A 16,541-nucleotide genomic window follows, 5' to 3' on the forward strand; every position below is an offset into this window, starting at 1 on the left:
GAGCCTACAAAAAACAATCAAAAATTACCTATTGATTTTTCAGGGGAATATTTCATTGCTGCCATTCTTGCACTGTTAATGGCACACGCCTCAAACCTGGTACAGTTGATCATTGCGTGACTGGGGTTTAAATTTATATAAGGGGGTGGAGCCCCAAACAGCCAATATGATTTATTTCATTTTAATGCAGGTTATTGATGCCAAAGACCGCAAAGCTCACAAACTTGGTCATTGAGTAATTAAGTAATTGTGTGTTAGGGTTAGAAAAAGTGGGCGGAGCCAGCCCCTGCCAAATACATACCTGGGCAATAACGAGTCTTCAGTGGGCGGAGACAAACACAAATTGCACAGAGAAAATGTAAACTGCAGCCATTCTTACACTAATGGTAGGGTTCTAAAACTTTTCACAGTTGGTCACTGGGTGATTGGGATTAATATTCAGAAAAGTGGGTGTAGCCTACAAAAACCAATCACAATTCACCTATTGATTTTCAAGGCAAATATTTAATTGCTGCCATTTTTGCACTGTTAATGGCACAAGCCTCAAACCTGGTACAGTTGATCATTGGGTGACTGGGGTTAAATATTTAGAAAAGGGGTGGGGCCACAAACAGCGAATCAGACGTGTTTCATTTCAATGAAAATTATTCATGCCAAAGACCACAAATCTCACAAGCTTGGTCATTGACTATTGACAATTGTGTGTTAGGGTTAGAAAATGTGGCCACAGCCAACAGCAGCCAAATACATACCCGGGAAACATTAGGACATCGGTGGGTGGAGAAAAATACAAATGTAACTGCCAGAATGTAAACTGCAGCCATTCTTACACTGTCTGTCAATGGCAGGGTTCTTAAACTTTGCACAGTTGGTCACTGGGTGACTGGGATTAATATTTAGAAAAGTGGGTGGAGCCTACAAAAGCTAATCAAAATTCACCTATTGCTTTTCAAAGGAGTGGAGCCACAGCTAATTAGATTTATTTCATTTCAATACCAATTATTGATGCCAAAGACCGCAAAGCTCACAAACTAGGTCATCGAGTAATTGTGTGTTAGTATTAGACTAACCAGCAAGCTCATGGTGACCCAGAACTCATTGGAGTGTGTAAGGGACTAAAATGGTTCCAGCGGTTCTGGAGGTGTGTTTAGCTTCTAAGGGTAGAATGGTTAATTTGCATATATTCAGCAGTGATGCTCTGGGAGACATCTCAAGCTCACTCCAACCTGAATTATCGCAAATTCTTTCTGTTTTAAGAAAGCAAACTTTTCTTTTTCTTAACATCTTAGTAAGGGGGCTTTTAGGACCATTGAAGTCCCTTACACACTCCAATGAGTTCTGGGTCACCATGAGTTTGCTGGTTAGTCTGTACCTCTCGGTGTTACAAGCCCTACTGCAAAGAGCCAAATTAATCTATGCCATGCACTGATGAGGATCAAACAATCCGATCGCAAATTCTTTCTGTTTTAAAGAGGAGCTGTTAGGTATAAGGTCTCAGAGAAAATAAACACATATATCAGTAGCTAAAGATTGGCTGTACTTACATTACATATGCATTTCACTGTCCACGTTTGTACTTCACAGAATTTGTATATAGTATATGCAGAGATAGATGCTCATGGCAGGCTCCATGTTTGTGAAGCCAAATGTGTCGTCATGTCCTGCCTGATTCCTGATCACAGATAAGCTCGTTCTTGAACAACACGGTGTGCAGTGAATATTAATGAGCCATGTGGCTAGGTACAATAGCTGACTCCTGCAGAGTACTCTGCCCCGAGATTTATCAGTGCTACACAGCTAGACGGATTACAAGCTTCTGTAACGTCTCATTAGCAGCCGAGGGGAGGGCCCCAGAATGCTTTGCAGTTTAGCTGGGTCTATAACAGACTTGCTGATAAGCACACATCAAAGGTAACTGAAATGTTTATCTTCACTAATGGCTTTTGAGCTTCCTTCTAAACTGTTTAACACAGGAGAATAGAGGTTTAAATTAGCTTCTGCAGCCTGACAGTTACTCTTTAAGAAAGCAAACTTTTGTGTTAGGATTAGAAAAAGTGGACAGAGCTAACACTAGCCAATTACATTCCCGGGCAACGCCGGGCGACCAGCTAGTCACCCATAAACCTGGTTCAGATTGTGCATGAAGAATGTGTAATAGAGGAAGAATCTCCACTTTCCCCTGCAGAGTACCTGCACATCACTCTTACATGTACCCACAGTTACATTGCCTAGGGCCTGATAGATGTTCTTTGTTCCGGTCTGTACCTTTTACAAGTACTCTTACCAAGGACTAGATTTAGTCTATGACTAAAGGGATACATATGGCAGTCTCCATATCCTTCTCACTTCAGTTGTCTTGTAAAATTCCTAAGCGTTGGCAGTTAAGAGACAAATTTCATGTTACATACTTTCATCAACAAGATTGTAATATGCAAATTAGAGGAGTCGGAGTCGGTGGAATCCTAAACTGAGAAATCGGAGTCGGTGGATTTTTGTACCGACACCACAGCCCTGGTTACAGAGCTACCCGGAGGACGGAGGTAAAATTGCAGCGCTGGAGCCCAGAGAGATGAGTATGAGCGAGGCTGCTGCTGGCATTCTGGCGGATTTTTTTCCCCTGATTTTAGGGTCTGAAATGTTTTAAAAAGACCCTAAAATCCGGAAATAATCATACTGCCAGGGTGGTTAAAGCACTCTGAGGCGAGCGCTGAAAAAACAGCGCAGAAGATTTGGGTGCGGGTGGCCCACCATAGGCCGTAATAGAAATCACAGCTATAGCGGCGCTCAGTGAGTCATTTGGGCACCGTCAAAGTACTGAGCCCAAATTACTATAAAAACACCTTGATTTGGCCGCCAGCAATAGCTGTAAGCCGAATTCAGTCTTTCCCCCACTATCCATGGCAGCCTGGAGGGGGAATAGTAATTAGTGCTGCCAGGACTTGTGCAGCAGCAGGGTGAGCCGTTTATTGACTTCACCCTGTGCCCAAATTTCCCGGTAGCCGATTTAGAGGTACTGCCATGTATTTGAGGCCAGTTTTATTCTTGTTTGCCGCACTGCAAAATTCGGCCTTCATATGACCCTGTGCCACCATGTGGCGACAAGGTCTTATGCACAGCGCTGCCCCGTCTAGTGGCGTACTCCCTGCTGGGCAGGAAATACATCACTAGGATTCTCAACGGTCCCCCCATGCACGCTTCACATCACGCTCCCAGTGTTCTCCCCAGAAATTTTTTCCAGCCGGGTGGCATGAAATAGTAGCCGGGTGGCATGAGAAAGTAGCCGGGTGGGTGAGATGAGAGAATGCAGGGCCAGGGCTTCCGTGAGCAATTATGCTTACAGAATAGGAGGAGGTGAGCTAATGACAGCCGGGTGCTCATCAAAACTAGCCGGGTGGAGCACCCAGCTAAAAGAGCCTGGGAAGAACACTGGCTCCCTTCCTGCACACTTGCTGCGTCACCCATTGACTTGCACTGCTGCAATATCTATGCGGCAGGCACGGTTCCAAACGGTAAGGCGCTGCAGACTTTGCATCAGATTGGATCCCTCTGACGCAGCACATTAACTGTGCAAGGCTCCATTGACTTTGATTGGATTTTTGGCACCTTGTGGTAAGAAAGGGTAATGCAGCCCAGGTTATAAATGCTAGTGTGAAAGGGGCCTGATGTAATGTAAGTATAATAGAAGAGGGCGCATAGATTTTGTGCACACCAATTACCAGTATACCAAAAACTGACAAAGAATTCAGTGGCTGGATGGTGTAATGGTTAAGGGTTCTGCCTCTGACACAGGGGACCAGGGTTCGAACCTCAGCTCTGCCTATTCAGTAAGCCAGCACCTATTCAGTAGGAGACCTTAGGCAAGTTTCCCTAGCACTGCTACTGTCTATAGAGCGTGCCCTAGTGGCTGCAGATCTGGCACTTTGAGTCTGCCAGGAGAAAAGCACGATATAAATGTTATTTGTCTTGTCTTGGTAAGCAGTGTCAGTTTTTTGTGTCTGCATTTCAGCCTCTTCAACGGTGCTGCATAGAAAACTGACACAAAATAACACCCCCGGTGCATTTTCAAAGCGAAAACGAATCGCTTGTACAGGCAGAACAGTCCTACTGAAAAGCACTGGATGCACTTTTATTGGGAAAAATCAGAATGAGTTTTATTCGCCACACATGACTGGGTGGTGCCCAGAATTGGTTTTGGCAACTGCAGCACATATACAACAGAGTGACAGATCGCAATAGCAGTAATAATAGTATAATAATCACAATAATAGTACAAATAACATTGTCCATGCTGAATGCAACAAGTGGTTGCAGCCTAAGGGGGAAAGGAGGGGGGGGGGGTGACCGCCAGGAGGAGGGGGCATGGAGGGACTTCAAGAGTTTTACAACAGCAGGAAAAAAAGTGCTCCCATGCCTTGAGGTTCCGGTGGAGATGTCCCGGAACCTCCGGCCTGATGGGAGCCAACTGAAGAACCGATGACCTGGGTGGGAGGGCTCATTGCTCTTGAGCGCAGTCTGGTGTTGTGAATAAGGTATAGCGCGGAAAGGGGTTTCCCGATTATCCTCTCTGCTGATCTGATGACGCTCTGAATTTGTTTTCTATCGTTGGTGGAGAAGACGGCATACTAGACCAGGTAGGATGAACAGAGGACGGATTTGATGGTGGTTGAGTAGAAGGACTTTAGAAGTTTCTATGCCATGCCAAATTTCTTGAGTTGACAAAGGAACTTCTGGGTTGAGATGGTATTGGCCTTCCAACTTAGGTCTTCCGAGATGGTTGTGCCCGAGAGGCGAAGGCTGGGAACTTAATTTATTTCAGTGCCATTGATGTAGATTGGGGGTAGTTTAGTGGCATGCTTTCTGATGCCATAGAGCCTTTGAGGTCCTCTTCTCCGTGTCCTAGGCTGCTGCTGTCCCCCTCGGAAGGCTTTGGACGCTTCCCTGAATGCTTTTCATGACGAGCAGCTTTACACTCCTGAGTGTGAGCTACAGACTTCCTCATCTTCAGAAATACTTGTAGACGTGAGTGCTTCTGAAGCCATCACAAGGACTCCCAAAGGTGAGCTGATCGTAGAACGTTCACGGGTGACAGAGGTGGTCCTAGGGGACATAGAGAGGACCTGGAAGTATGTATGGGGTCCCGAGCCTTCCCTCTCTATAGGTGAGTATCTAACCTTTTTTTTTACGGGCTCTCTTCCGTAGTGGTTGAAATCTATGGAAAAGCTATGTGCAGTGTGTGGAAGGATTCGATCCCTTTCTGATCAGATTCAGATCTGTTTTCCACATTGGGTTGCACTGCTGGGAAGTATGCCTGTATCTCTCATGATAATGGGGTGATAGATGACCTGTTTTGTTTGCTCCATGCAGGTGGATGAGCAGGGAGCGCGACTCTCTCAGCTCCAGGCAGAACTGGAGGCTGCAGAACAGACCCGAACAGAGGAGAGCAGAGAGCTGGAGTCGCTGCAGTACAGGATGCAGGAGCAGCAGAGAACCTGGGAAGAGAGGGAGAGAGAGCTGCAGGAAGAGTGCCAGAGACTGCAGGAGGAAGGGAGGAGAGAACTGGAGGAGGAGAAGGTGAGAGGAGAAATCTCTACTCTATCTTTACTGGTTCTGCTTTCAGTGTGACCAAGCTTCCAGCCAATAGTGTATCTCAGTTACTTACCTGCAGGTGTAGCTTACAATCCTCAGCACATCCTGTGAAGTTTGACCCCAATTATTGCTGGCGCTATATGGACTTAATTCATGAAACTGCGTTAAATCCAACACACGCACATACACACAAACAGTGCGGGTTAATTTTAGCACATGCACGCTACGCGTGGTCCAGTCAGCATAGCGTGCACTCTTAAAAAAACACTGCATCTCCGTGGCTGAAATCTAACTAAATCCCCCCAAACTCCCCCGAGCACATTGCGAGGAGCGCTTCCGTGAGAGGCAGAGATTTTAGCTGCAGCTCTGCCTCTACATGCATCCATCAGCACGTATCTCCGCCTCCACCCGCCCCTCTCGGTCTTCCTTCACTGAGAGGGGCGGGGGAGAGGCGGAGATACAAGCTGATTGACGCGTGTAGAGGCAGAGCTGCAGCTGAAAGCTCTGCCTCTCACGGAAGCGCACAGGGCAGCAAAATCCACGGCCAAGAAAGTTGTGGATTTTGCTGGGGAGAGGTAGGGGGGATTTAGTTCGATTTCAGCCGTGGGGATGCAGCGTTTTAGTTAGGGCAATCATGTTAAAGACATTTTTTGATATAAAAACTTGATTTTAATGAGACTTCAGAGTCTCTTTAAAGAGACTCAGAGATGACTTAAAGAGAATCTGTATTGTTAAAATCGCACAAAAGTAAACATACCAGTGCGTTAGGGGACATCTCCTATTACCCTCTGACACAATTTCGCCGCTCCTCGCTGCATGAAAAGTGATTAAAAACAGTTTTAAAAAGTTTGTTTATAAACAAACAAAATGGCCACCAAAACAGGAAGTAGATTGATGTACAGTATGTCCACACATAGAAAATACATCCATACACAAGCAGGCTGTATACAGCCTTCCTTTTGAATCTCAAGAGATCATTTGTGTGTTTCTTTCCCCCTGCAGTTTTCATCCACTGAAGTGTCAGGCTGTTTCTTCCTGCAGAGTGCAGACAGCTCTGCCCGTATGCAATTCCTCAGTATGTGAAAGCCCAGGCAGCTCAAAGGACTATTTATCCAGCTTGTAAAAGATAATAGAGCAGAGAGAAGCTGCCCTAATCTAAATAACACACAGGCAGTGTGCATAGAGGGGCCTGGAGTGGGGAGATGTATCACAGAACAACAACACTGAAGAACTTGGCAGCCTTCCAGACACAGGGCGACAAGTCCGACAGGGGAGAGATAAGCTGATTTATTACAGAGAAGGTAATGGTAGAAAGTGCTGCAGTAAGCCAGAGCACATTAAAATAGGTATAGGAACTTGTAGGATGGTAGAAAATAGGATCAAATTTTTGTTACGGAGTCTCTTTAACATAATAGATTTATACATACCTGGGGCTTCCTCCAGCCCCTTCCACATAGATCGCTCCCACACCGCCGTCCTCAGCCTTCTCTATCACCGATATCGGGTCCCGTAATTTCGGCCAGTCACGGCCAGTTTTACGCCTGCGCATTGACTCCCCCCGTCTCTCCGGTGCCTGCCTTACGTATTCACCTGCGCAGTACGGAGGGAGTTCACTGCGCTTGCATTGACTGGCCGAAGTTACAGGACCCGGTACCAGCGATAGAGAGGACGGCAGCCGAGGACAGACCTCATAGGGCTTGAGGAATCCCCAGGTATGAATATATCAATTTTATACATCTCAGGTTCACTTTAAGGGCCCGTTTCCACTAGAGCGAATCTGCATGCGTTTTCTGCATGCAGAGTCGCATAACCAATACAAGTGAATGGGGCTGTTTCCACTCGTCAGGAATTCTGTGCGGTCTGCTGTGCAGAAAAAATCTGCACGGCAGAGCCATCAGAATTCGCATGCCGCACACCCGCACGCGAATCGCCGGTAATGTAATTTAATAGAAAAACTGCAAGTGTTTTCCATGCGTTTTCGCGTGCGTTGTCGCTTAAAAACCCATGTTAATGCTTACCGGCATTGACATGGTTAAAATCGCATAGCGCAAACCACGAGCGATTCTGCGTGAAAATCCGCATGGAAACCCGAACGAATCCGCAAAAATATGATAAAATTAATTGGTTGTGTAGTACAGATAATTACTAGAACATTAGTAACAAAGAAAATATTCTTATATTTTTATTTTCAGTTATATAGTTTTTCTTATAACATTGCATCATTCTCTAATATTTGCATTTTACACACTACTCAGCATTCTAAATGATTTTACAAAGCAGGTCAATGAACTATTGACCTGTCCTCTGGAGAGAAAAATAAAATACAGTGACTGACAGTTGAGATAACAAGTGACTTTGAAAGTCATGGAGCTCAATGGCTTTTTGCATAGATAACAACTGGAGTCTCTTAAAGAGACACTGAAGTGAAAAAAAATATATGATATAATGAATTGGTTGTGTACTATGAATAATTACTAGAAGATTAGCAGCAAAGAAAATATTCTCATATTTTTATTTTCAGGTATACAGTGTTTTTTCTAACGTTGCATCATTCTATATTATGTGCAGATTACACAACACTCAGCATTCAAAATGATTCTTTCAGAGCAGTCTGTGAAGTAATGACCTCTCCTCTGCCAGAGAAAAAGTAATTAGTTCCCTTACAGTTGAGATAATAAAAGTCAGAAAACAGCCCTCTCCACGACTTTGAAAGTCCTAGAGCTTAATGGCTTTTTTGCATAGAGAACACAGCTAGAGTTTCTTAACTCTTCCTGTACTGCAAACAATTAGACTGATATATCTGATCTTAATGTTTTATTTCTTAGCTGTACTACACATACAAATCATAATATCATCATTTTTTTTTTCGCTTCAGTGTCTCTTTAACTCTTCCTGTACTGGAAACAATATTAGACTTAATTAGATGTCTCTGCTCCTAATGTTTTATTTCTTAGCTGTGCTACACATACAAATCATTATATCATACATTTTTTTTCGCTTCAGTGCCTCTTTAATGACTTGTTATTGTCACCCCAGGTTTCTCCTCTTCAGATGTTCATTTAGTTCATGAAAATCAAGTTAAATGTATTTTGGATAGAAGAGGAATCGGTCAGTTCCTAAGGAGGGAGGAGCAGCTATATGTACAGGAAAGCACTGAAAAGTCTGCAAGAGGATGTAAGTTCTCTAAGTATGGGAAGTAATCCTCTTGTGAGGGATTAGTGGAGGCTGCCACTGCTGGCCTGGAAACGTTAGCTCCCTGGAATAGCTGCTCGCATGTAGCAGAACATAGAGAGAAGCACATGACCCGCTTCAGTAAACAGATTTTCTAAGGCTATGATTGGCTGGTTGTGCTGAAGCAGGCACTGATCACAACAAATCAGAGGCTTGCAAATCTATCTCCTGATCAAACTGATCACATGCTTTTCCGGGAGTTCGGCTGAACCCGAGAAACACCGGCCTGCGGTCAGGGCTGGATTTATACTTCTGCTTTCAAAGTAAGCCTGAGATGGGGCAGGAGGAGAAAATGATACATACCTGGGGCTTCCTGCAGCCCCCTCCAGGCAGATCGCTTCCTCCACCACCTCCTGGATCTTCCACAATTGGCCCTGTTCAGGCGCAGTCTGGCCGCGCGCTCTCCCCGTTGCGCTCTTGTGGCCAGGAGTGTTCTGCATCAAAGACCCGATGTGCGTGCGACCAGGCCGCACATGCACAGTTGGCCCCGGGCCGGAGGTCTTTCCGGGGGGCCAATTGCAGAAGAACCAGGAGGCCGGCGAGGGAGCAGTAAGCCTGGAGGGGGCTGGAGGAAGCCCCATGTATGTAAAATTCACCCCCACCATATGGGGAAACGCAAAATCGACTGACAAGCGCTGATAAGCACTGATTTATTTACCTTTCCTGGCTCCAGCAGGGGCGCTGTTGCAGCTCTCCGCACGGAGATAGGTGAAAATAGCCGATCTCCGTCTGGTCCGCTCTACTGCGCAGGCGCAGGAGACTTGCGCCCCTGCAGTAGAGCGGCCGACAGCGATCGGCTATTTCCACCCATCACGAGCGGAAAGCCAATACTGCGCCTGTGCTGGAGCTGGGAAGGTAAAGATTTGAATCCCCTGTTCGGGGAGCTTTTTCGCCGCCGCCGTGGGACCGAGGAGGACAGGGGAAGTCTTAATAGGATCCGGATACTTCCCCCCCACCCCAGGTGAGTACCCCCCAGGGGAAGTTTTTTTCGTTACAGGTTTTCTTTAATAACGGTCAGCATGTAGGGAGGGTGCACTAGGCTTCAGTAGGCGGATTTTTGTGTCTACTTTCTCACATGGTTACTCATGACTGACCCGCCCATCACCTGAAGAGGAACAGGAAGCAAGCTGTAATGTAGTAACAATACATCTGGCCCATGAATCGGGTATTCTGCCGACCACTTTGCTTCTGTACACGGTACAAAAGTCACTTGTCTATAAGAATTTGCCTCATTCACTTGTGGTTTATTTGGGCTTTAAAGAGAAACCTTGACCAAGAACTGAACTTCATCCCAATCAGTAGCTGATACTCCCTTTTACATGAGAAATCTATTCCTTTTCACAAACTGACCATGAGGGGGCGCTGTGTGACTGATATTGTGGTGAAACCCCTCCCACAAGAAACTGAGGATCATGGTATTCCTGGTAGTTTCCTGTCTGTGAACCTTGTTGCATTGTGGAAAATGGAAGTGGCTGTTTACAGCTGTTCCCAACTGCTAAAACAGCAAGCAGCAGCTACATCACCTGCCAGCAGTAAAAATGTCACCATGTGATAAATGTCAAAATGTAAATCAGGGATTTAAAAGATTTTACAATGAGCAAACACTGACTAAATCATTTATACATAATTATTGTAAAAATGAAGCACTTTTTTTATTACATTATTTTCACTGGAGTTCCTCTTTAACTATTTTTCTCCTAAATACCTGATCTGTATGATACTTGAGTTTTTCATCTCCTAGTAGCGTGGGATTAATATTACGATGACAAATGCCTCTTGCACTACAGCGATATTAACCTGCAGCAATACGGATAATTAGAGTAATCTCATTCTGCTAAGCCATTAGATATTGTGTTTGTTTTCTGGAAATCTCCGTTTCCTTAGCTGGCAACAGACATCAGGATTAACCCTCTGGTGTTGCTGGGACTTGTAGTGCCGCAGTAGCTGGAGAGAGCCACACGGTGCTGATCTGTGCCCTTTCCTTCCCTGCAGGCCGTGGCCCAGCAGGAGGCCCAGAGGTCTCAGCAGCTGCAGCTGGCTCTGTCCTCCCTGCAGAGTGAAGTCCTGCGCTTGGAGAGAGACCTGCAGACCGCGCAGCGCGAGAGAGACACTCTGCTGATGGAACTCAATGTAGAGAAGGTAACAACTGATACTAATAACTGTGTTAGGAACACTGACCGGAAAATAAAGTACCAGGAAAATGAAGCAAACGCTATTGTCTAAACGACGTGTCCTATGGGTACATAAAAAGTAGTATACACCTTAATATAGAAGGAATAAAATCTAAAGAAATAGATGCCACTATGTATTGGTGTGTCTCCAGTGAATACCCTATATAGGGATTGCAACCCTCAACCATGGGGGTCCTGGCTGATCCCCCTCCACTTTTAAAGTAATAACAAAGTGGGGTGTAGCTATCCCACAGATTGGTTGCTCAATTCACTAAAAGGGATGGATGGGACCAGAGGGTGACTGCTCAAAGGTCGTATATCAGATACTAGCTGCAGACACCTCAAAGGTATTGATCCCAAAAAATGGGGAGGCTAATAACAATTGTGCTACAAAACGTGCATGCTGCTGTACATAGACCTTAATACGATCACATTTCACCTAAACGGCTTCTTCAGAAGGTGCTCTACATACAGTATATACAAAGGCTAGCATTCATAAAAGTGTGTTCGGTAAAAAAAATCTGGGCGGGAAAATACCGCATTCAGTATTTTAGACTTCTGTGTGCTCATTCATAAAATGTTTACAATTGCGATAGCAGTGCGGTATTTTCCCGAACTAGGCAGATGGTAGGCTTGTGAAAACACCAGAAGCTGCTGAGTTGTTACATTTTCTCCTCCAGAGACAGCGTTAGAATAGAAGAGGCAGCCCCAGCTTCCCTTTACATGTGCATTTTTTTTTAAACTGCCTCTCCTTGCCCTGAATCTGCGCTGAATCTGTCTATTAGTCTTTCTAAACAATCTATTTTCTTGCCACAACTTAAAAAAAATGTTACACATGCCGGCTTTCTGATGTGAAATTTATCTGAAAACAGGTACCCAAGGAGTTAAAAAACACAGCCTGGGTATTCTGGGATGCCGTTTTTTTGTTCTTTTCTCACTGCTGCTGCCTGGGAGGTCTATCTCCATTAACTTAGCTGCTATCCGCATGCTTTTTGCATCTTCCAAGGGAGCGGTATTCTCCGTCCTGATACCGCCTGCTCTAATCTTTATGAATTGACATATGGTGACATGTGTTGAGATAATCACCACACCAGGCGGTAATTTCCTGCACTGCTCAGGAATTGTAGCTTTTCATGCGGAAGCAGCTTTTATGAATGGGCATTTTGCTATGTGTTCGGTAAAGTCTGCTGTTTTCAGCATTTCCGCTTGCGAGAATGCTTTATGAATGATAGCCTAAAGGTAGCCATACACTGGTCGACTTGCCATCAGATTCGACCAACTGACAGATCCCTATCTGATCGAATCTGATCAGAGAGGGATCGTATGGCTACCTTTACTGCAAACAGATTGTGAACCGATTTCAACCTGAAACCGTTCACAATCTGTTGTGGTGGTGGTGGTGCTGCCGCCGCTCCCCCCGCCTGCATGCCCGCATACCTTACCTGCTCCGCCGGCGCGACTCCAGTCCCCAGGTCACCGCTGCTCCGTCTCCACTCTAGTCTCCGGCCCCGGCATGCTTTACTTCTTCCTGCCCGGCAGGAAGTTTAAACAGTAGAGCGCCCTCTACTGAAGCATGCCGGAGACCAGCGCGGACACGGAGCAGCGGTGACCGGGCGTAGACGTGCCGGCGGAGCAGGTAATGTATGCGGCTCTATTGCGTCGGTCGTCGGGTACTCGAACGCCACTAGCGACGCGCTCCCTACCCGCGGGCGATCGACGCTAATTTTCCGCACGGAGCGATCGATGGGATCGGACGAAAAGGATCGAAATTCGGCGTGTAGCGCGAACTATTGGCAGCAGATTAGATCCCAGTGATCGAATCTGCTGTCGAAACGGCAGCGAATCGGGCCAGTGTATGGCCACCTTAAGTGCTATACAACATAGACATTCCACCATTATGTACAAATATTACAAATTGCCCAACATAGTATAGCCCAAGTCAGAGTTCAATGTAGAGACGCTAACTGATACTAATAACTGTATTATCCGCTGACACCTTGACACGTAAGCTTCCGAACACTGAGGCTGGGCACACACATAACCTAACATGAAAGGCCGCGTTTTATGTCATGTTTTCATTTTATGTTGTGTGCGTTTTTGGTGCGTTTGCGATGTGTTTTTCAAGCTTTTTTGTGCGCATTTTAATGCATTTGCGGTTCGCACATACAAAACGCATGTGCGTTTTGTATGCGTCTTCCATGCGGTTCTATATTTACATTTATGCAAATCACTAGGAAGACAACAGGAAGCGGAAATGCAGCAAAAAAAAAAATATTTTTGGGGAAAAAAACGCATATAAAATTGCATGGAAAACGCATAAAAACACATACCATTGCGTTCCCATTGACTTTCATCGTGGGCGTTTTTGATGCATTTACGAATATTATTCAACAAAACCTGCGTTTTTAAAAACACAGGTTTGAAAGTGCATAGAAAACGCATATGCGTTTTTTCAGTGCGTTTTTCCCTGCGTCCCATAGACTTCCATTAGCGGCAAAACCGCAGCGTTTTCCGCAATGCTAGTGTTTCTGCTATGTGTGCCCCTAGCCTCTAACTCCATTCATAGGAAGACAATTCCTGTGGCTACCCAAACCTCAGGATCATCTTAAAGAGAAACTCCGACCAAGAATTGAACTTTATCCCAATCAGTAGCTGATACCCCCTTTTACATGAGAACTCTATTCCTTTTCACAAACAGACCATCAGGGGGCGCTGTATGGCTGATATTCTGGTGAAACCCCTCCCACATAGAAATTCTGAGTACGTACTGTTGGCAGTTTCCTGTCTGTGAACCTTGTTGCATTGTGGGAAATAGCTGTTTACAGCTGTTTCCAACTGCCATGCAGCAGCTACATCACCTGCCAGCAGTAAAAATGTCACCATGTGATAAATGTCAGAATATAAATCAGGGAAAGGAAAGATTTTACAATGGGCAAACACTGACTAAATCATTTATACATAATTATTGTAAAAAGGAAGCACTTTTTTATTACATTATTTTCACTGGAGTTCCTCTTTAAGGTGGCTACTAACGGTCCAATTTCTAGCTAAAAATCGTTCAAACGATCAGAAATTGGTGAAAATGGTTGAAAATAATCTCAGCTGATGGGCACAATCGATTATGAAGGATTATTTAAAAAATCTTGATTGGTTGTGATAGATAGGAAGCAAAGATTGGTTTGTTGATGGTGTAGTGAACGATTTTTCTTACGATCAGACTTTCCAATCGCTCAAATGATTTTTCGCTAGAAATTGGACCATTAGTGGCCACCTTAAGAAAGACCAGGATCCTCCTGGTGCTGTATCGCTTGAAGATGGTGTAGTTGTAATGATTAATAATATTCACAATGATGGGTTGCAAAGCTTTGTGGGAAAATAACCATCCCTGCACGGTTTTCTGGGTCTGGTAAACAGGAACTAGTTGGTCACACTCCTTAAATGTTCTCTACGATAACGGCTAAAAAAAACGACCACTTCCCAACAGCGGTATGTAAACTGACAAAAAGGTTGGGTCCAAATATCTTTTGAATCTGCTAATGGGTTAATAATGCTGCAATTTGATTTTCAATTGATTCTTTGCTGGAATCTATTAGAAATTCCTGTGCAGCATATGGGAGGAATCGATTCCTTCTGAATCACTTCTTTTCAGAAAGGAATAAAATCATTTTGGATCATTGGGTGGAAATCTGTACTGATGAGAGCCAAAAGCTTAAAGTGAACCTGAGGTGAGAGTGATATGGAGGCTGCCATATTTATTTCCTTTTAAACAATACTAGTTGCCTGGCAGCCCTGCTGGTCTATTTGGCTGCAGTAGTGAACTGAATTACACCAGCAACAAGCATGCAGCTAATCTTGTCAGTTCTGACAATCTTGTCAGAACCCCCTGACCTGCTGCATGCTTGTTCAGGGTCTATGGTTGAAAGTATTAGAGGCAGGGCAGCCGGGCATCTGGTATTGCTTAAAAGGAAATGAATATGGCAGCCTCCATATTATGCTCACCTCGGGTTCCCTTTAACATGTGGGGTTGGTGTGGCTGTGTAAAATGTAAAGCTATAGGCTTGCTATACACCAGCGGTTCTGGCTGCTTGTCTGCCATTCAGTAGTGGTGCATTGTGGGTAACCACAAATGTTCACTTATAGCTGAATTATTGCAAGTTTCCTTCTGTTTTAAGAAGACACATTTCACCAAGCACTATCCAACACTAAAATAACAGTTTTTTCTTGAAAGAGGAGCAAAGACATTTAAGGTGGCCACGAACGGTCCAATTTCTAGTGATAAATCGTTTGAGCGATCAGAAATTCTGATCGGATGAAAAATCGTTCACTACACCATCAACTAACTATCATTGCTTCCTATCTATCACGACCACCAAGAAAATCCAGATTTTGGTTAGACGAAAATTCAATCGGACGATTGTTTTTATAATCGTTCATTATTGATTGTGCCCATCAACTGAGATGATTTACAACCATTCCGAGCAGAATTTCTGATCGCTCGAATGATTTTTCACTAGAAATTGGACTGTCAGTGGCCAGCTTTAGTCCTGGTTTCCATCCGTGCGCTTCTGTCTGCTTTTCAGCAACATGCATCAATCTGTAACATTGGTGTGCTGATAAAAAGCGGACAAAAGCGCACTAAGTGGAAGTGAGGTCTAAAGGTTGCCATACATCTATTGACTTGGCGGCCGATCAACCATTCAATTCAATAATGATCAAATCGGATGAAAGTCGGTGCCGCGTAGAGCATGCCTGATCGATGATGCGACCAATTTGGGGCCGAAATTGGTCATATGTATCGATCGGACATGCTGAGAGATGTCGGTTCATCGTGGTCGATTGAGTGCTTGACGGTAATGGCGAGTAATATTGGGATCAGCAGTCAAATGTGCCCTCCACCCCCGGTACCTGGTGCAGTATACTTTACCTGTCCGCGTCCGCCGCTGACTCTGTCAGCAATCCGCATACATGCGCCCCGCATGGTTACCAGAGTAACGTGGGTGCTTCTGTGACATCACACAGCACATTTATTTCACTTTCCTTACATTAAAGCGGAATATAACCCTGCATTTCAACTTTGCTCTAAAACATTATTTACAGCATATTAAATGCAACCAGCATTTTTTTTTTTTTACTAGACCAGCATTGGAAGGGTTACACACAGAGCTTTAAAGTTCCTTGGAGAGAACTGCAGACGCATCCGAAGTTTAGATAGATACATTTAAGTAAGCAAAATGTAACAAGTGAGGAATGTTACACACTCTTTGGCTGTCCTCCAGCTCCTGCACAGTCAGAGAGAGTGAGTCACATTCCACACTTGTTACATTTTGTTTTGCTTAAATGTATCTATCTAAACTTCAGCTGCAGGGAGCAGTTCTCTCCAGGAACTTTAAAGCTCTGTGTGTAACCCTTCCAATGCTGGTCTAGTAAAAAAAAAAATGCTGGTTGCATAGAATATGCTGTAAATAATGTTTTAGAGCAAAGTTGAAATGCTGGGTTATATTCCGCTTTAAATTGATTTAGGTAGATGATTGATTTGTGGGTGAAGCTCTGCTG

At 44.7% G+C, this 16,541-nt stretch overlaps 1 protein-coding gene across 1 annotated transcript in view; it reads left to right on the forward strand.

Annotated features, from left to right (window-relative positions):
- CNTROB (centrobin, centriole duplication and spindle assembly protein) overlaps positions 1-16,541 on the forward strand; it is an 83,381-nt gene that overhangs the window by 37,543 nt on the left and 29,297 nt on the right. Inside the window, exons 9-10 of the mRNA XM_068274016.1 lie at positions 5,365-5,571; positions 10,810-10,956. Coding sequence (XP_068130117.1) covers positions 5,365-5,571; positions 10,810-10,956 — 354 coding nt within the window. The remainder of the gene's footprint in view (positions 1-5,364; positions 5,572-10,809; positions 10,957-16,541) is intronic.

The sequence above is a fragment of the Hyperolius riggenbachi genome, chromosome 3 (genome assembly GCF_040937935.1).
Source record: "Hyperolius riggenbachi isolate aHypRig1 chromosome 3, aHypRig1.pri, whole genome shotgun sequence".
NCBI lineage: Eukaryota > Metazoa > Chordata > Amphibia > Anura > Hyperoliidae > Hyperolius > Hyperolius riggenbachi.